The following is a 22,067-nucleotide window of genomic DNA, read 5'->3' as shown; positions in this document are numbered from 1 at the left end:
AAGTTCTGCATCTTTCCTGGCAGTGAAGGCACAGGGGGCAGATGTGTACACCTTCAGTGTTGACATGTACCAGATTGACTGCTGGATCTCCCTCGTGCGAGGCAGTTTCCACAGAGCATAAAGCCTCACAGTCCTTATACAGAAACATGGTTACATGACAGACCAATGTCCTCCACAATTTCTAGCTAAAATATTCCTGCAGACCTATGCCAATATGTGCAGCTACAAGTGTTTTTAACTCATGTATAAGGTCTAAACAAAGTTTCGTAGACATACAAGTAAATAGTTTTTTGCATTCAGAAGCAACACACAGCATATGGTTCCTTAATGCTATCATTCCAGGTAACCAATTAGTATCTGAAAGTTCATGTAGTTTAATAGATGACAAGAACAAGAAACACCTAAGCCATTCATACAATATAAAGTCTGAACTACAGATGTGGAAGTCTGATCACAAAGTAGCCATAGCTGCATCTCCTCAGGACTTAGGGTTCTGATCCAAGTCCTGATGTTAGACTGCCACTGGTTCAGACTTAGTAGTCACCTGCATATTAATAATGTATATGAAGCACTTACACTTCTCTGAATATTCTAATAAAAGATGTCTCCTGCCAAAGGATCTCCAAATTTGGGGTTGATGGTTTGGAAATGTACCAGTAAGTAGTTCTTCATGTTTCTTTCTTTTACATTTTCTGTATCCCTCAATGTTTTGTCCTTTTTTTAACGTACTTTGCTTTCACAGAATGCTGGTTTTAATTTATATTTAATATTAAACCTTGTTTGAATACTTTTGCATATATGTTAGTATCTGTTACATGTGCTGAATTCGATTTTTGTTATTTTCTGAATTTTCAACAATAAAGATCAGCAAGCAAAAAAAATTCCATTAAAAAGGATCTCCGACACAATAATTTTTTTTATTATTATTACAGTGTATCTGAGGTTTTGTAGCAGACTGCCAGATGTATTTTGATAAGTTTCTAGTCTCTTTATCTTGCTGTTTTGGGGGCCTGTCTGCTCAGTATTTCATGTCTTCACTTGTTTTTTATATAGATCTTCATTTAATCTTTTGCTTGATTTTTTATGTCTAGCTGCTCCACGACAGAGAATTGAGTTGACCTTTGATGAACCTTATTACATAGAACCTTCATTTGAATGTCGCTTTGATCATCTGGAGGTTCGAGATGGACCCTTCGGTTTCTCCCCTCTCATTAATCGTTACTGTGGTCTGAAAAGTCCTGCACTAATTAGATCAACAGGGAGATTTATGTGGATCAAGTTTACTTCTGATGAGGAGCTGGAAGGAAAGGGATTTCAAGCAAAGTACTCATTTATACCAGGTAAAGATGCCTAACATTCTGACCAATTTAATGACTGTCCCCTCCCATGGAATTCTGTGATGTGTTTATGCTGGCAGTCTAGAATTGTGTTTCATCCCAAGTGGTTATGAAGGCAAAGTGACAAGGCAGTAGTTACAATCTCAATCTTGCTAATCCTTCAGCATACTTAACTAAAACCACTTTTGAAAATTGACTGAAGGAAATTGCAGGTCTACAGTTTGCTAGAGAAGAAGTCAGTTGATCTTGTTTGTGCTGAGGGCTTTATCAACTTCCCTCTTTGTTACTACTCTAACTTGTACCAGTACTTCACCAGTGCTAGTAATGGAAAGAGCATTTATGTAGACAAATAGCTGACGTTTCCAACAGCTTATGATCCAGGAATATAAGATAATATGACAAAAACACCTGAAGCACATCGACAGTAGCACTTCCAGCCAGATGGAAAGCATTTTAAATCTCCATTCTGAAAAGCCAGAGGAAATACCTACACAGCCCAAGCATCAGCTCCCAGTATAACTAGATTCTCTCAACCCGCAGGCTCAGACAGCAGACTTGTTCTTTGCTTAAAGTACTGTGTAGTTTACAGGATATGGAGGAGAATATAATACACTGACAGTGTCTTTATTAAAACAAAAGTACATCTGCACTGTGGGGCCACTTAAAAGTGGCAGGACATTCTATTTACAGGAAAATTTGATCTGGTGTCCTTGTGCAATGCTTGACTGCTGTACTTCATAAATACTACATGTGTAGTTATCAGCATTTTATTGTCCTATGGGACAAAATGACAGTATACAAATGTCAGCTTTACTACTACTATAAATGTATACACAGGCATAACTTTTTAATGTCACCTTTACTCAACTGGTCTTTACTCCTACAGCACATGAAAACACTGTACGTGATTATGTCTTACTGCTCATAGAACTGTGTACTTTACTAGGGATTTAGACTTAGAAACACTTCAGATTAAGAAGACCACTGAGAGTCCACTGAGAGTAACACACTAAAATGTCTTCATAGGGTCAGTACTTACGCATTTTGTTAAGTTCATTTCCAAAGCCGTTTCATTAGCATAACTGTCAAAACTAACATAGCCTAGTTCCAGGCTGGAACTTAAAATATACATTTAAACTGTGCATTATTTTTGCTATAGATTGTAGCAACTGAAGGCCCAATATTTTTTTTTCCTTTTCTCTATGTTTACATGGAGTGTGGTAAAATATTTTGGGATTGTAAAAATGGAAGGGGACATGCACCTACACCCCCCCTCAGTTCACAAAAAAGTTAAAATTTTCAGTGAAAACTTCAGAATATAACGTAGGAACAACATACCGAATAGTGATTTTTGTGTTATGCTGGAAATCTGTGTTGTCAGTATAGCATTACCGTATTCAGATCAGGTCAATCTTTGTGCAATAATGTTATGTAAAAAAAAAAATCTGTCTCTGTACCCTGCAATCCATTCAGTAAACAATTTTTATTGTGATATAGTAATAGACATAATCTTCAGCTTATACTAAAACTTAAAGTGATTCTCAAGCACTTACAGCCCATATGATTCATGACTTCTTTCTATTACAGATCCTGACTTCACTTACCTAGGAGGTATTTTAAATCCCATCCCAGGTCTAGTATTACAGTAACAATTACTTTACACATTAGATTTTAAATTAATATTATGCTGTATTTGACTGCAAGGTATATCTTCTCCCTAGACTGCCAGTTTGAGCTCTCAGGAGCTGATGGAATAGTACGTTCTAGTCAAGTAGAACAAGAAGGAAAAACAAAACCGGGACAAGCAGTTGACTGCATATGGACAATTAAAGCTACTCCAAATGCTAAGGTGGGTTTCATTCGTATCATTCAACATATAATGGGTTTCCAAGTCATTAGTAACAGGTAATAGTCACTAGCTGTGATTTGCCTAATGTCTCACTTTCAGTGAAACGAGTTACTTGTCAGTGCCTTAAGAAATCCAGATAGAGGATTGTTCCTGAAATTAAATTTATAGAGCAAGTCCACAGTCTTGTCTTCGTGTTACTTGAAACTTAAAATACAAAATAACGGAACACTGTTCAAGCAACAATTTTCAAGGGCGTTTGACTTGTACTCTGGTTTTATTGGAAGACGGCAGGCAAAGATGCTAGCTGTGATAGATTTCCTTAAATCTTGATGCCACATTTAAAAATTTTGCCTCCAGCAGTTCTATTGGAAAATTTGGTTTTGTTCTAAGTCAAAAGAGCATGTACCTGCTTCTCCCCAGTGTAATTCACAATCCAGCACCTTAAACCCCACTTTCAGCAGTAGCTTTAGCAAAAATGAAAAGCTTTAGCTGGAAGCAGCTGAGGAATTGTCACTCCTTCTTTTCTGACTTAGCTATAGGATCACACCCTCTTAAAGTGACACGATAAAATTTGCTAGAGCTTTTCTGCCCAAGCCCTAAAGGGGCATAGTAGCTGTTCAAGCCAAAAATCAGCATACATTACCTGGGTACCTGGTATTTGTGATTGTGCCTACAGAACTAGAGACTGCTTAGGAAAGCATTACTATCATGCTCATTAAAAACAACTTGAGCTTTATTGTTAGGGAGAAGCATACAATTCTATTTATAATTCCAAGTATAGCCTGTGCAACAAAATATAATAGCTATGTGTTTCAGAGACAAAATGGTTAATAACTTAGGAGTTGCACTGAAGAATATATATTGTTCTCTCCATATAGTATACACATCTTTCATTTTGCTTCTGTATGTGTATTAAAACACGTATCACTGCTTGTATGTATATAAAAATTAAAAAATTTTTCAAAGCAGTAGCTGCCAAGATGACAAACATACTCTATGCCTTCTTACATACCCCTAATGGTTAACTAACCAGTCCCATTAACCAACTTCCAAATTAAAAGTTCAAAACCAGCAACCTAAAAGATGGTAGTAAGAGGACAAGAGACGAAAGAAACTAAAACTTTATTAATATATTTGAGCCTTGGAGGAAGTGACTCAACTCCCAGGAGCCCTATACTAGTCTAAGTAATAGTAGCAGTTCTTCCAGAAATAATTTCTTCCAGAAATCATTTTCACCCTACATTGCCACTTGAGTGCGCCAGGTCTTATGCTTAAGTATTTTAATAAATTATTGAATGTTGCCAGAAGGCAGAGTTATAGTTTGGTCAGTCCCGCAATTAGATCAGCATCCTAAATTACAGAGCTAAAACATTACACAAAAATAATTCTTAGTATTCTGAGAGTAGCTTCTCAAGCTTCAATTCTGATCTGATGATAAGATCCATTTGATCTGATACGGTGCAGTCTCTTGAGAAAATAAACAGAGACATTTTTAATTTCCTCAATTTGATTTTGTAATGAAAATAAATTTTTAGAACTGACACAACTGCAGCAATGAAAGGACTTTTAAAATCTGTGTAACAGATATTTACACATACAGAGAATAGTTCTACTAAAAGTGTCCTAGTTTATTTTTAACTTCCCTTGTAATTTCACACCCGATACATGGAGTCAATCATTAAATGAAAATACTATCTCTCAGCTCATATGCTAGCACTTAACAGCTCACACCTGTGTTTGTGAGGTAAGGCATCAGTGGAAGACAGGTTCTCAATGCAGCTGAGAACAAAGACAGCAAGAGTAAAAAAAAAACTGAAGAAAAAATGTATACTGAAAATCACACAATAGTGAGATGAAGCATGAGATAATATGGCACAAGTTGCACCTTTTAGTAGTGTGCAAGGGGAGACAGAGCTGGCAACCTGCCTCTGGAAAATGTTGGAAAGGAGAAGTCAAGATGTGCAAGTGTTGCCTTTTCCTGTGCTCACTATTTTACCATGTTTTCAATAAAGCTTGTTAAGTGTGTTTTGGGGAGGGGAATATTTTTTTATTTCCCCACACAAAGTTGGTTGTTTTTGGTTTAGTGAATTCTTTACAATTTTGTTTTAAGAGTCCTTGGCTATAGCTGAGGTTAAAAGGGAGATATGGCAAAAGGGCAGGGAAAAATAGGTAATACAGAAGTTGTAAGCATAGCATTAATCTACTGTTGTCTTCCCTGCTTCACAAGCTAAACAAGAACTGGAGATTTTTGTCATTAGGCAGATGCATGAAAAAGCATACTGTCCAAAAGATCCTTAGAGCCTGTAATAGCAGCCTGAGAGGTAGTTGTAGACTGTACTCACTCAAAATACATCCAGTCCACGCCTTATTTGAGGAGCATGCTGAAGAGGAGAAGCATCTCTTTTCCCACAGAGCAGGAGACCTCTGCTTCCACATGGATAGATTACTCCTCTGTCAAAATAATGGCTATCTGAGGACTTTTTGAAGTTTAAGGATGGCCTTTGCAGCATGCCTAGGTGACAGAGTTACACAGCTCATTTAACTTCCCCTAGAATTTTGAGAATCCCAATACAACTGTTCCAGAGATTAAAAAGGCCTGTGATTTTTCATGTAATGCTAGCTGCATTACAATCTTGCATAAGTTTCCTGCTCCAGCAAAATAAATTGTTTATTTTCCAAGTGCCATGTTGGTCTTCCAGTTTCCTTGCTGCATATGTTCTAACACATACGCTGCCCTCTCTTGAATTAGATTCCTGCTTTTAGAGGAATTAAGAGTGGTTTAGCTTATTAACGCATCCTAGATAGACAGCTTTTATTTGTTTTCTGCTTCCATTTTTATTCAAATGACTCCTGACTTCGTGGCTTGTGTCTTCCATAACAGTGCTATGGTTCAGTAATTAGCTTTCATTCTGAAGCAACAAATTTTAATTTCTATAATTTTTCTTCAGAGCCTTTTTGACTAGACTCCTTCCCTCATATTTTAACTTTGCTCTTAGGAATTAAAAAGGAAGAAAGGAGAACAGTCAAAATACCATTAAAATTATTTCAGCACATTTATGTGTTTCTCATATCTCTTCTAGAGTAATAGGCTGCACATGTAACAGAGCTCTTTAGGGCTTTCTTCAGCAAGTGTGTTGGTTTTTACCTTTTTTTTTTTTTTTTTTTTTTTTACCCAAGGTGACTAGAAATGTATCAGAGTAAATTATTAAGTAAAAATTGTTTTGGGGAGGGGGTGAAGCAAAACAGACACTCAAACTTCAAGTAATACTCCACATTTACATTTAATGAGAAAATGTAAGCTTAAAAGTGCTGTGCATTGGGAGTTACACATGTGTAAGGGGACACAACATCTCCAAGATTTGCTAAGAAAGACTGTCTTTTCTGTATTATTTTTACTAGAGACATTAATTTCTCTTTTCTAACAGATTTATATGCGATTTCTCGACTATCAAATGGAGCATTCAAATGAATGCAAAAGAAACTTTGTTGCTGTGTATGATGGAAGTAGTTCTATTGAAAACCTGAAGGCAAAATTCTGCAGTACTGTAGCAAATGATGTCATGCTGCAGACTGGGACAGGTGTGGTGCGGATGTGGGCAGACGAAGGCAGTAGGCTAAGCAGATTCAGAATGCTGTTCACTTCATTTGTGGATCGTGAGTAAATTTTATAGTGTCTGTTCTCCGTGGTACTTCAGGAATTTCAGGAAAAGCATCAGCTATATATTATGCAGCAGGAACACATGAAAAGATTGTTCCTATTTCCTTCACGTACTGGCATCTAAATTAAATACTTGCTTTATTACAGTTATAAGCATGGTTCCTGAAGAAAGGCTTTCCTCCATTCTTAAAAGGTTTATTTTTCATTTTAAGTCAGTAATAATGAAGCCTTAGGCTATGTCATTCTCACAAAGAGTTATACAAATGAGCACAGACTTACTTTAAAAAGACAGCAGTGTGACTGAAGTGTGCTGTCCCACTAGCTCTCATCTTTCAGTTCCCTGCCAGCTGCCACAACAGGCTTTTCTCAAGCCCGCACAGGATGTTTAGAAGGCTAGAGAACACATGTGACCCCACAGTGTCTGGAATTACCTCCAGTTTCAAATCTGGAAGTACATGCACTCCAGCTACACCTAAGCTGCTACCTCCTTCTCAGCTGCACCTGACTTGGAGCAATCCCACACGTGCTCCCTTAGCAAAGTCCAGTTGTGTTGCACAACCATGGATAAGCGGTTAAATTCAGACTATTTAAGAAGGCTGTATCAAAAGCAAAGCTGTAAATGCAAACTGGATTTCTGTTTGGATCTGACAGCCTGTGGTGGAGATAGATAGTCTTTATTCCCATTGTAAATTAGTATGTTTCTTGAAAGTGTGCTTTTCATGAGATCTTCTTTGAAGTGCTTTCTCTCTGATCTGACTGGAATATATTGCCTCTCATATTTACAAAGGACGACATCGTCCATATTGCAGAACCTGAAAATAAGTGGCATCTTCAGGACTAAAGTAGAATAAGTTCAGAACTGCAGAGCAGATCTGTAATACATGGGGAGAGCTGAACAAAGCTTGTCTGCCATTTCAGGAGATCAGACCTATGCTTATGCCAAAGGTTTTCAAAAGGCTCTGCTTGAAGAATAAGTAGTACAGATTTGCTCTCAAAGAAGTACCTTTTTTGACAGAACTAACATGTCTGTAGCTCGTCCTGAAAGGGATCCTGGTCACCACCTTGCAAAAAAGCTTAGGTTAAAGATAAGAAGTGCATTTTATATTCTGTTCCATAAAACAGTAAAATTTTACCACAAGCTGAAAGTTAGACTGAAGAGACTTAAGAGAAATAGCTAATTGCTTGCATTGCCTAGATGGAGTAATAAACAATTACATGGATCAAACTAGTCTATTGTTTAAGCTACAAGAGGCAATTTAATAACAGTTAGATATTGTGCTTAAAACTGGGGCTTACTGCAGTTCACAACTTGCAAAATTGAGAGCTGCTTTTCCAGTAGCATTTATTTCAATATAATTATTGATATTAGTGGTAGCGCAAGTTAATCCAGCTTTCAACCTAGAAAATGCTATGAACTTTGCCAGGGAAATTATCCCTTTATATTACAAATACGGGAGTGGGGTTGGGTTTTTCTTCTGTTGAGGTTTTAGGGGTTCTTTTTGTGGGTTTGTTTGTGGGGGTTTTTTTTGAGTGCAAGAGGTTGAAACATTAACTACTGCTAAAGCTAGATAGCTTTGCCAACTTACAATTTTAAAGCAACTCAAAAAGTCATTGGCAGAAGAAAACCTGAAAAGGTATGTGTTTTTTTTTAATTTATGTTCTAACTTGAGATACCATCTTTATTGGGTGGGGTAATTGAAAGGTATGTGTCTGAAAAATGTTTCGTGTGTTTTTAAATTATCTAGTGATAAGCAATTTTTCTAACTGAAAAAAGTGAATCTTTGCTTATCTTATTTTCAGATCAGTAGGCTATTTTTCTTTTCTACCTTACTAATGATTTGTAATTATATGAAGCCAACCATCAAAAACAATCAGTATTTCTGAAATTATTTACATAAATGAACTAATTGTATGTGACAGTCACCTAACACACACCTAGTGCTGCTTGCAGATTTGACTAATTCAGCTAATAGAAATGTTAAAAATCCATGTATTTGTGGCTCAATTCAGTACATGAATAATGCTAGATACAAAGAACACTGTGAACATTGCACCAGTCTTAGGCAGCTGTTACGAGCCCGGCTATGTCCTTGAAGCCCTGGAGTGGAACCAGTCAATCTTTGTGACTTGTGGATTTAGTAATCCCCAGATAAACAAAAGGAAAATTAAGTCTATTTCTCCCATCTTTATGAAATTGTGAACAAAAGCCATACCCAAAAAATATTAAGGAGACTACACAGAAATGTAAAATAGAGACTGTGCTGGCATATGGAGAAGCAGCAGCAGAATGCATCATCCAAATATATGAAACAACGAGAATGTGGTTTACGTCATAATTTTTCCTCTGCCTCCAAAAGAGCTGCAACTTGATACAGATCTATACTGGAACAACAGCAGATACACATGGATCCGTGACAACCACTCTGGACACAAATTTCATAGATCCTCCTTTATATCAGTCAGAAATACTTCAGTAGGTGTTATAGCCTATTACATACATAGCCTTTTTAAGCTATTCTGTTTAAATGATGAGCCTATTTGTCCTTTACAAAGTAAAGCCTGTGCAATCTTTCTTTCCAAATTCAGGAGAACCTATCTACTCCCTTTTCTGTCACTGAGACTCTGAAGCCTCACAGAAGGAGTGAGAAGTGCTTTATTCAGGATTAGTCACCCTCCTCTGTTGTATTCTTTGGGTTTTGTATTGTTTTTCAGAGAATCCAGACTGCTCAAGAGTAAATTCTTCCTATGAAATCAAAGAGAATGTCTGTCTACCATACATCTTTGCTGTTTAATGTATAACTGACTTCACTCATAATAGACATTTATATAATAAAAAATATCACATTACAAAGATAAAGAGAAAATAAATTTTTTGAGTAGTGCCCAGAATTCATAAAGAATTCCCTATGCATATTAAGTAACATCCTGAAAAGAATTATTATTATTTTTTAATTTTTTTTTTTTTATGTCAAGGAACTATACCAAATGTTCACAGAAACAGAAAATCTTTAGGGCAACTTTCTAGTTAATTTATTTCTACAAATTTCTAACTATATATAGATAAATAGATAAAAAGGTAAACTGTACTCTCGCAATCCCTGCATTAGTTCTAACAGGAGGATCTAGGAGCTTTGATTCACAAGCAAGAATGACTTAGATGCCTCCAGTTATTGAAATCTCTTGCTGAAACAGTCCTCCACAAGCTGAAATCTGATTTGCCTTAAGATATTAATGGGCTCTAAAATGCATATGTTCAGGAACTGCTTCACAACATCTACATAGCAGATGCACTGCAGACTGAATAAATATATAACTGGTGATGAACATACAATTTTTAAGTATTTAAAGGCAAGCATTTTAAAGCAAAGTATTAAAGTATTATTTTAAAGGCAAGTATTAAAGCCTTCTTCCATTATCCGTGGTATGTGACTGTCTTTATCTGCTACCCACTTTGAGGAAGAATTTTTTCTGTAGCATTGAAAATGCCCTTGCCAGAAATCATATGACATGAGTAAATCATCCAGTAATTAGTGATGTGCAAGAAAAGTGTTAAAAGGGATAAAAAATGAGTGCATATGTTAAAAAAAAAAAAAAAAAAACAACAAAAAAACAAACACACAACAGGAATTTACTAGTTCTATTGCTGTGCATTGATTACTGAAAATTCCTAATGTTTTCTTTCTCTTCTCTTCTGCAGCTCCCTGCTCAGGCAACACTTACTTCTGCCATAGCAACATGTGCATCAATAATTCTTTAGTGTGCAATGGCATTCAGAACTGTGCATACCCTTGGGATGAAAATCACTGCAGAGGTGAATATTATCCAAAGTATAGCCTTTGTGAGCTAGGCTGGTCAGTTTGCCTTTCAGGAAAGCCATGAAATCACTTTTTCCTGGAATTATGCTGAAGACAGCTATTCTGCTAATCTCAGAAAGGTGTTCCAAATTTTTTATTTAAACTCAGGGGACGTGCAGGCATCTTGAATATTGATGATGCTGCTTTATGATTATCTTACTTCATCTTCAGCATAAAGTATCTTATTTTAAAAGGATGTCGGCTTAATAGGAAATAGAATTCAGTATTTGCCAGGTTGCAACCTCTCCATTTCTGAACTTTAAATGAAGCGAAGATTGTATGGAGAGGTAATACCTTTTAGAGAAAAAAATACAGAGCTTGAAGAAGACAGACAAGCCTTCAAGCATAAAAACCCTGTCTCAAGCAACGGTCTTCAAAGAGAAAGACAATTTTAAAACACTTGTTTTAAGTTGTTAATCACAGGATATCTCAGAGTAAATGCAGCTGCTGCATATGGTGTGAGAACGGGTAGGAAGAATTGTTTAAGAAGCAGGAGTGATCTTTTATGGAAAATTGACTGATGTAAATCACTGCTTTTAGAACACGGGGCACAGTATTGTTTAAATCATCACACCTACAGCAAAAATGTGTCTCACAGTCAGGTTTTGTAGGAAAAATTCTCATGAGGAAACTGTTATTCTGCTAAAGTGCAAATGTGTTCATCTGTGCTTCAACAATCATCGAATTTTCAGAGTTGAAACAAAATAAGGTCAACAGTTTCTCTGGGTAAAAGAAACCAAGAAAAGAGCACATGTGAGCAGGGTTGTTTGTTGGTTTGGTGTTGGGGTTTTTTGACAAAGAACGGCATAAATAGGTCTGCACACATAAGTCCAGAAACATTTAAACACTAACTCCATTTCGAAGAGAAATTGACCCTGCAGGAAGGGTCAAAACCTTCTTTACAGAAAATCTTGGAATCAGATGGCTTTTCAAGACATGAATTCTGCTTAAATATTTAGTAAATACATATTAAAAAACTTACTTTGAAATTTTATTTGGGGTGAACAAAAAAATACACACCACTAATAAATACTCAAATGCAAGGTATATTCTGGAAGCTTTCCAGTTAACAAAGCTGATCCATAACTCCCAAGTTTTCTATGTAAAACTGAGCTCCTCTAAACAATGCTTAGCTTTGTTAATATTCAGTATTCCCTCTAAAGTGCAATTTCCAGATCTCTTTCCCATCTTTACCAACCACTTTCTAGAATCTTGCCTGGAATCCACACGTCACTCACATACTGCAGCATTTAAAAAATTAATTCCATTAAAACCGTGTCAAAGCATGAAGAAAATGTCTTTCCCAGTATTTGCAAATTACTGTATATGGTGCTGAATAACCTACCATGTTTTGTGCTGAATACAGTCTAAATTCTGCTGTAATACTTGCACAGCAAATAATGAAGAGACAGCTGAAGACTGGATCTGTATTGCCAGCGTAGGCAGACTGAAGGGAGGCTGCTGTAACCAAATAAGCAATATCTAGCCTTAAAAAGAAACTTATCACAGTTGTGTAAAATTTCTGCCAGCACCCAGAGTTCTCATGTAGTCCATACTGATAGCTAACAAAACCTGAGCATATAGTGAACTAAGCCAAGTGGCACAAAAATCGATAGGAAAGTCAGTTGTGTGCTATTTATTTAAACAGACTGAAGAAGACATCACCTTTTGCATGACAACTTTTTCACCAGAGAATTAAGAAACTTAGACACAAATGAGAAAACTGCCTTAGTGCATTCATACCTCCCACAATGTATGGTAACACTGAGATCTAAGCTAGGCATGTTTAAACCATGACAGCAGGAGAAGGGACGTATCCTCCTTCACGTTAAAAAGTGTAACTCAGAGTAGACAGTCAATGCTCTGAAGTAGAACTCTATTTCAGGCATAATTTCTTACTAGCCAACTCCTTGGGAGTCCGTTTAGTATACGGATTGTTTCAAACAGTATAGGGTGGTACAGACTCTCTCCAAGCACTGTGTGAAGAGTACTTAGGTGCGCAATACAGATATCCAGGAGCCAGATACCTGAACGTAGTATGAAATATCTAGGCTACTGTATTTTCTTCTGCATAGTCTTAAATTCTTTCCTCCCCCAGCAGAGGACGTTGCAGAGTCTCAGTATAGAATTCTGTAAGTCCCCTAGGGCAATCATAGAATCACAGACTGGTTTGGGTTGGAAGGGACTTTAAAGCTCATCCACTCCTGTCCCCTGCCATGGGCAAGGACACTTTCCACTAGACCTGGTTGTTCAAGGCCCATCCAACCTGGACTTGAGCACTGCCAAACAAGTATATTTACAGAACTGAAATCCAACTGGAAAAATCTAATCTTCAAATACAAATTTTTAGCATGAAAACCATCTTGTTCTGATGCTGCCATCTTGTGTGTTTCATATGAAGTACTATGTGAACTTCATATGAAGTGCCATATGATTTGGGTTAGTTTGTCTGTGCCTGTTCTCCCCAGCCCATCTCTTCTTTTTTTTGGTACATCTGAGTTGATTACTGGACTGTTAAAACTGGAATATATCTGTGCTAAAGCTCCTTGTATTGAAAAAGATATAACCGAATTCCTTAATAGACAGTAATTCAGTTTCCAAGAAATGCAAGGGCAAATAGTACAGTCACCTTCATATCATTATTATGATAATAGATTTCCCTTTTCGGAAAAAAAAGATATTTTCAATCTAGGTTTCCTTCTACTGCCATCAATGGGAATGTTACCAGCAGGAGCAAAACATGGTAAGATAAACATCTGTAGCTGTTAATTTAAGCCTACTTGTACATTTTGGAATGTGAACTGATGGGTAGAGGTTCAGGCTTGAAGCCACATCCCAGCTAAATAAGTCTACACTGGCCACAGACTTCCACCCGCCACTAAAATACTGTGTAGTGGCCACTACTGCAGACAGAGAATTAGACTTGCTGAACAAGGATGATAAATCTCATCGACACACAGATTTAGCCTCCAATGCCAGTAAGTCATTCCATTAATACAGCATTTATATGGCAATCACAATACAGCTTGCTTTGTTTTAATGCATGATGAAAAAATGTGAAAAATCGTAATACCCTTATCATAATCCTCATTTTTTCTTTGTAGAAAAGAAAAGAACTGGATTGTTTGAACAAATTACCAGAACTCATGGAACAATCATTGGCATCACATCAGGAATAGTTTTAGTACTTCTCATCATTTCAATTCTAGTACAAGTAAAGCAACCTCGCAAAAAGGTTATGGCTTGCAAGACTGCATTCAATAAAACTGGCTTCCAGGAAGTATTTGATCCTCCACATTATGAACTCTTTTCACTACGGGACAAAGAAATTTCTGCAGATCTGGCAGATTTATCAGAGGAACTTGAAAACTACCAGAAAATGAGACGCCCTTCAACAGCTTCCAGATGCATTCATGATCATCACTGTGGCTCCCAGGCCTCTAATACAAAACAAAGCAGGACAAACCTCAGCTCCGTGGAGCTTCCCTTCCGCAATGACTTTGCACAGCCTCAGCCAATGAAAACATTTAACAGCACATTCAAGAAAAGTAGTTACACTTTCAAACAAGCGCATGACTGCCCTGAGCAAGTCATAGAAGACAGGGTGATGGAGGAGATTCCATGTGAAATTTATGTTCGAGGAAGAGAAGATGCGGCACAAGGTTCATTATCTATTGATTTTTGATTTCCTAGTGAAGGTGGTATCAGTGTCTACAAGATGCTTGTGCACAATGACAGTGTATATATTAAAAGTGTATTATATGCAGCGTGTGAGATACACGCACTTTTAGCTTATTGTATTTCATTTTTAAAAAGTCTGCATAACTAATTCTTGCTGAGAAATGATGGATTTCCTCCCATCTTCCCAAGATACCTATCTAGTGGAGGAGTAAGACAGACTTTGCATGGAAATTGTAAGTAAAGGATATTGGAAGAAAAAACCCAGCAGCTACTAATCACTGAAGACTGAAAACAATGATTACTATTCTCTTCCTTATCTAATTTTTTCTTCTTTAGGCGTCTGCTTTTCAAGACAATTTTAATACCTCAGTTACATAAATAAAAGTAAACTGCACCACATGTATGTCAACATAGGTGTCTTATTGTATTTGTCAAATTGAAAGTAGTGTAAGTGCCGGTTAAGAATTAAGAATAGTGTTACAGCCATGTTTCATCTTGCCTACTATTTATATTGCCTTTAATTGTTAGTTCCTCACTCTGCTTTGTGAGGAGTAAGTGAAAAGGATTACTGCGTTTTAAAATACTGAGTCACATGAATTTTAATACATTTGAACATATGTAATTTTGCAGCTTGTGGTTTAAACACAAGTTAAGTACTCATGTTAGTCTAGATGCAGACTTTCACAACAATATTTTTTCAAGAAGGTTTGGGATTTTAAAATATTCTGCCATATATTACAGATCCATATGGCTCACTGATTTCACAGCTCTGTAGTTAGAAAACAATTTTGTTCCTGCCTTTTCCAAGTACTGTCATAAATAGGCTGTACTGTACATTTGTTCCTTAAATAGCCTTTTCCTCCATATTGCAGCAGATCTTCCCTACTGAAATCAGTGGTAATACTTTTAGCTCATGTCCTACTTGCCTGAAGAGAACTGCTCTGAGGTCTGTGTGACTACCAGGTACATGAAGATACTGGAGACAGAGAAATCACAAAGCAACTCTTAATTTACCCTTGCAACATTTGTTACACCCCTTGATTCCACTTGCAAAATTGCACATTTCATACCTTTTTTAATAGTGGTTTGGACCTAATTTTAAAATTTTTACAATATAAAAAACTTTTTAAAATAAAATAATTCTCATTGCGTTTTTTAAACTTTTTATACAGTTTGATACTGTACAGACTATTTATTGAAACAAAATCTAACAGCTGTACACCAGGCTTGTTTCAGTGTCCCTGTTTGCAGCTCAAAGTAACATGCAGTGCCTGCTGTGTACATTGCAATTTGCCAAGAATACTTAATATGACTTCTACATGAGTCTACATTTTAGTCCCTGGTTTGTTTGGGTTTATTCTGGTATTTTGTTTTCAGGAAGCCTTTCAGTAAAGGTGACCAACCAGCCTGTACTGGGCATATCCTTTATTTACAAATGTATGTAAAACCATAATGCTTGCTGTGCTGACTACTGTACAAACACCCCCCCCCAAAAAAAACCTTTAATATACAACCCTAGCAACTGAAAAATCTTTTCTTTAAAATAAAAAATTAACAACAGCTGTAATCACAGGTTTCCATAAGAATGACTTTTTTTTTTTCAATGTATTTACAAATGCTCAGAATGAAAGAAATCACTGGGGAAAACAAAAAAAAAAAAAAAAAAAAAGAGGATTGAGGGGAATTGCATACCTCCAACACTTCCCAGCTTAAAAATTAGCCCAGTCAGATGTCTAGAAAGAATTTAATTTGAAGCTCAAAAATCAGGCCCGTAAGGCTGTATCCTGGTGTCAGTTTTTGTGCTGGTCCCAGAGTGTATTTCAATTTGAGAGAATGAAAATGGGCATTATTTTTAGATGCACTTCATGCAGATGTGTCAAAAAATCTACCTGAGTTGACGATTTTTGAGTATGTAATTAAAACATTTCTTGATAGATTTAGTTTAATTCTCATTGATTTCAGTGATAAATATTTCACCACAAGCTATATGATACACAATGTTATTTGTGACAGTCTGTTAATTCCGGATTATTTCTACAAGCAATATGCAGTTTTACACAGGTCAATTTTATCCATATAACTCTTGTAAGTGCTAGGTGTGCATGATTAAGTTTTCTTTAAGGTATATTTGTTCATGTGATAAAAATAATGTGATCCCTATTCTTTCCTAAGTTATGTTGTCTTTGAACAGTATACCAGTAACAATAAAATAAATAGCAAGCCTGCAAAGCCCAATTTCGTGGGGAAAAGGGGGGAAGCTCTATTGAAGAAGTTCGCAAATGGCCTGAATAATGTTTCAGTCTCTGTTTTAACTTTTTGATTACATGGTCAGAACACGGCTGCTTTCAGCAGTTTTTAATACCCCAGAGAATAGAGGTGAGCTCCCATAGGCAGTCATGTATTCTGTGCAGAACTTTTTCCAGTATCCAGAAGCCCAGACCTACAAGCTTCTCTTTCCCCACTTCCATGCTGTGTAATCAGGGTTTTTTTGGTTTTAGGATAAATAAAGACCAGATACTCCTGCCTAGTTAACACCTGGTCCCTAGGCACACATGGACAAGGAAAAGGCAAACAGCATTGATTACTTTTTTATATTTATAATCCATTTATTTTAGTAGCTTAGGCATCAGACTATAGAACATGAAGAAGAATTTGTTGTGGATAAAAGTTGTAGAAGTAAACCTACAGCCAAGACAAAAATAAAAGCAACTAAAAACCATGGTACTTGAGAGTTCTGTCAGGATAGGTCTGCATTTACAGATATGACATCTGTATAGAAATGTATAGAAACTCAAACTTGATACTGACTGCAAAATGTTTCATAGATCGTAGAATCATAGAATAGTTAGAGTTCAAAAAGACCTTAAAATCATAAAATTCCAATGTCCCTGCCATGGGCGGGGACATGTCACACCAGACCATGTCACCCAAGGCTCTGTCCAATTAGCCTTGAACACTGCCAACAATGGAGCATTTACTACTTCCTTGGGCAACCTGTGCAAGTGCCTCACCACCCTCACAGTAAAGAACTTTTATATCTAACCTGAACTTCCCCTGTTAAAGCTTAAACCCATTCCCCCTTGTCCTATCACTACAGTTCCTAATGAAGTGCCTCTCACCAGTATCCTTGTAAGCCCCTTCAGACACTCAAAGGCTGCTATGAGGTCTCCATGCAGCTTCTCCAGGCTTAAGAGCCCCAACTTTCTCAGCCTATCTTCATGTGCTCCAGCCCCCTCATCATCTTCGTGACCCTGCTTTGGACTTGCTCCAACAGCTCCATGTCCTTCTTATGTTGAGGATACCAGAACTGTATACAATGCTCCAAGTGGTGTCTCACGGCAGCAGAGTATAGGGGCAGTATAACCTACTTTGATCTGCTGGTCACGCTCCTTTTGATGCAGCCCAGCACATGGTTTCTGAGCTGCAAGTGCACGCTGAAGCCAGCTCATGCTCAGTTTCTCATCAACCAACATCCCCAACGCCCTCTCTGCAAGCCTGCCCTGGATCAATTCTCCATCCAGCCTGTAGCTGTGCCTGGGATTACCCCAACCCAAGTGTAGAACCTTGCACTTTGCTTGGTTGAACTTCATAAAGCTGGCATCCGCCCATCTCACAAGCATGTCAAGGTCCCTCTGGATGGCATCCCTTCCCTCCAGTGTATCAACCAAACCACACAGCCTGGTGTCATCAGCAAACTTGCTGAGGGCACACTCAATCCATGTTACCGACAAAGATGTTGAACAAGACCAGTCCCAACACTGATCCCTGAGGGACACCACTTGCTACTGGTCTCCAACTACACATTGAGCCATTGACCACAACTCTTTGTGTGCAGCCATCCAGCCAGTTCTTTATCAACTGAGTGGTCCACCCATCAAATTGAGGTCTCTCCAATTTAGAGACAAGGATGTCATGCGGGACAGTGTCGAACGCTTTGCACAAGTCCAGGTAGATGATGTCAACTGCTCTACCCTTGTCCATCAGTTCCATAGCCCCATCATAGAAGGCCACCAAATTGGTCGTGCAGGATTTCCCCTTACTGAAGCCATGCTGGGTGTCATCAACCACCTCCTTGTTTTTCATGTTCCTTAGCATACCCTCCAGGAGAACCTGCTGCAAGATTTTGCCAAGCACAGAGGTGAGACTGACTGGTCTGTAATTCCCTGGGCCATCCATTTTCCCTTTCTTGAAAATGGGGGTTATATTACCTTCTTTCCAGTCATCAGGAACTTCACCTGACTGCCATGATCTTTCAAACATGATGGCCAGTGGCTTAGCAACTTCATTCACCAGCTCCTTCAGGACCCGCAGATGGATTTCATCAGGTCCCATGGACTTGTGCACGTTCAGGTTCTTAAGATGGTCTCGAACCAGATCCTCTCCTATGGTAGGCCTAGGGTCTGCATTCTCACAGTCTCTGCATCTGCCTTCCAAGACTTGAGCAGCGTGGCCAGAGCACTTGCTGGTGAAGACTGAGGCAAAGAAGTCATTGGGAACCTCAGCCTTCTCCAAATCCAGAGTAGCCAATTCTCCTGATAGCTTCTGGAGAAAGCTCACATTATCCCTGGTCTTTTTTTGCAGCATACCTGAAGAAGCTCTTCCTGTTATGTTTCACATCCTTAGCCAGACTTGGTTCTAACTGGGCCTTAGCTTCCCTGACCTTGTCCTTAGCTTCCTGGACCTTGTCCTTAGCTTCCCAGACAACATCCCTGTATTCTTCCCAGGCTGCCTGTCCTCACTTCCACCTTCTATAAGCTTCTTTTTTCCCTCTAAGTTTCCTCAGCAGCTCCTTATCCATCCATGGAGGTCTCCTGGCCCACCTGATGCACTTTCTTTTAGTCGGGACAAAACACTCCTGAGCTTGTAGCAGGTGATCCTTGAATATCAACCAACAGTCTTGGGCCCCCCTGCCCTCTAGGGCTATATCCCATGGAACCTTACTAAGCAGGTTCCTGAAGAGGCCAAAGTCTGCTCTCTTGAAGTCCAGGGTAGCGAGCTCACTGCACGCTCTTCTCACTGTCCTGAGCATCTCGAATTCGACCATCTCATGATCGCTGCAACCAAGGCTGCCCTGGAGCGTCACATTCCCCACCAGCCCTTCCCTGCTGGTGAGCACGAGCTCAAGAATGGCACCTCTCCTTGTCAGCTCCTCTATTTCTCGCAGAAGTTGTCTTCCACACAATTGAGGAACCTCCTGGATAGCTTGTGCTGGGCCGTACCCTCCCTCCAACACATATCAGGATGGTTGGAGTCCCCCATGAGGACAAGGGCCTGCAAGCATGAGGCTGCTCCTATGTGTACACACAGAGCGCTTTGTTCACAGAGTCGTCTTGATCAGGCGGTCTGTAACAGACCTCCACAGTAATGTCCCCTATAGCTGTTCTCCCTTTGACCTTGATCCACAAGCTCTCTGCTAACTCCTCACTCATCCCCAGACAGAGTTCCATGCTTTTCGGCCTATCACTGACATAAATAGCAACTCCCTCTCCCCTTCTGGTGGGTCTGCCTTTTCTAAAAAGCCTGTAACCTTCCATTTCAACACTCCAGTCTTAGGAGCCACCCCACCATGTTTCTGTGATGCCGATGATGAAATATCCCTGTAGCTGTGCACTCATCTCTAATTCCTCTTGTTTATTCCCCATTCTACGGGCGTTTGTATAGAGGCATCTGAGCTGAGTTCCAAATAAAGCTGACTCATTGGCTGGAGCGGCTGAAATATCTCTGAACCGCTCTAAGCATTTATTACAGATTCTAGCAACTGACTGGGTGTGTTGGGATGGAATGATGCCCCCCTCTCCCAACACTTCTAGTTTAAGGGTGCCTTGACCAGCCTGGCAAGTGTCTAACCAAAGCAGCTCTTCCCCTTCTTTGTCAGATCAGCTCCATCAGCCTCCAGTAGACCTGGCCTCCCACATCAAGTGTCATGTCCTAAATACCTAAACCTCTGACTACAGCACCACTGTTCTAACCATTTATTAACCTGACAGACCCATCTGACCTTTTCAAAGTCCTCCCTTTTGACCTGGAGAATTGATAAAAAAACTATCCGAGCCCCAGAGCCCCTAACCACCTTTCCCAGGGCTCTGTAGTCCTTCTTAATGATTCCCAGGCTACTGCTGCGAAGATCACTAGCACCTACATGGACCACAAGAGGGTAATAGTCAGCGGGACTTACTAGACTACTTCTTCCCAGGCCACCTGTCCTTGCTTTGGCTTTTATAAGCTTCTTTTTTCCTTCTAAGTTTCCTCAGCAGTTCCTTATCCATCAGAGGAGGTCTCCTGGCCCTCCTGCTGCACTTCCTTCTGGTCGGGATGCAACATTCTTGATCTTGTAGCAGGTGATCCTTGAATATCAACCAGCAGTATTGGCCCCCCCTGCCCTCTAGGGCTATATCCCATGAAACCTTCCTGAAAAGGCTCCTGAAGCGTCCAAAGTCTGCTCTGTAGAAGTACAGGGCAGTGAGCTTGCTGCATGCTTTTCTTACTGCCCTGAGGATCTCAAACTCGCCCATCTCATGATTGCTGCAACCAAGACTGCCTTGGAATGTCACATTCCCCACCAGCCCCTTCCTGTTGGTAAGCACAAGGTCAGTGGTAACAGAAACACTAATTTATACTTAACATGCTTGAAAGTGTCTTGTTATGAAAAGAGCTGTCACTGACTTACAAGAAAAGCTGCTTGTCATGTGAACAGAATTTTGAAGTAAGTCATTCAAGTACACTTTGTTCTGTTTTGTACTTGGTACAAAGAATTCTTGGCATTAGTAGCAAGTCTTCTAAATAAGAAAAAAGGATTGCCCTATTTTCAAATTAATTTAGTCGTTAAAAAAGATTATAAAACAATTATCATAATGATATTTAATGTTCCAAACTATTTAAGTATAATCCTTTATCAAAAGGCTACCAACAGCAAAATAATTAAAAAAAAGATCCTAGCACCTATACCTGACAAAATAAGAGTAAGTTACTGCTTGAAACAGAACAACTTAATTCATATGGATATACTGAAACATATCTACAGTTGGATCTTCCTGTATGGTCGGTCTCTATATCTGTTCACAGTAAAACTCAGTCAAATCCATTTATTTTTACATGTACTTATTTCAGTGTTTATGTTGAGCCCTATGATTACTCAGAAGGTCTGTGGATTGTTCACCAAAACAAAATTCCAAATCTACATCAGCCTGAAGATGCTGATTTTACATTTTTTGAGATCACACTGTTAGAACTGAATACTAGTTATAATGAGGGAAAGGATTTTAAAAATCTTGTATTTCTTTGAGTTGATTCATGCCTTGAAAATGAGTATTTCTAGCATCTATCTCAATCTAACAATATAAAAGCTACTATCTTTAAGAATTCTGTTCCTGTAGTTTACAATCACCATCTCTGTACAGCATAAATCCCCCTGTAAATGCACAAATAAGTCACATGTCAGTGTGCTCTAATCTGTGGTTCTGTGTCATCATGGACCTCCAAGTTTATTTTTGCATTCAAATTCCTTTGCTACACTCCATTTTAGAAAATCAGCTTAATAAAAATCTGGTTTCCATCTGTTCGATAAATCACCAAGACATTTGTGACTTGTCAACTTGTTCCATCTTATCTAGCTATTGAAGATAATCCACCATTTACCAGATAAAACAACTTAATTTTTATAAGCCTGTTCTTACAGAGCTAGGCTGAGG

General features: G+C 38.5%; 1 protein-coding gene across 1 annotated transcript in view; it reads left to right on the top strand.

Moving 5' to 3' along the window:
* The window catches only part of NETO2 (neuropilin and tolloid like 2), a gene marked incomplete at both ends in the record, with an annotated part of 29,185 nt that extends 14,802 nt beyond the window's left edge, over positions 1–14,383 (top strand). Inside the window, 6 exons of the mRNA XM_080637228.1 lie at positions 1,092–1,340; positions 2,925–2,969; positions 3,059–3,186; positions 6,612–6,840; positions 10,542–10,655; positions 13,803–14,383. Coding sequence (XP_080493354.1) covers positions 1,092–1,340; positions 2,925–2,969; positions 3,059–3,186; positions 6,612–6,840; positions 10,542–10,655; positions 13,803–14,383 — 1,346 coding nt within the window. The remainder of the gene's footprint in view (positions 1–1,091; positions 1,341–2,924; positions 2,970–3,058; positions 3,187–6,611; positions 6,841–10,541; positions 10,656–13,802) is intronic.
* Between the last annotated feature and the right edge of the window lie 7,684 nt (positions 14,384–22,067).

Source organism: Psittacula echo (assembly GCF_963264785.1).
Source record: "Psittacula echo genome assembly, chromosome: Z".
NCBI classification, from domain to species: domain Eukaryota; kingdom Metazoa; phylum Chordata; class Aves; order Psittaciformes; family Psittacidae; genus Psittacula; species Psittacula echo.
The sequence above is the reverse complement of the archived record's forward strand: the minus strand, read 5'-3'. Positions and strand labels throughout refer to the sequence as shown.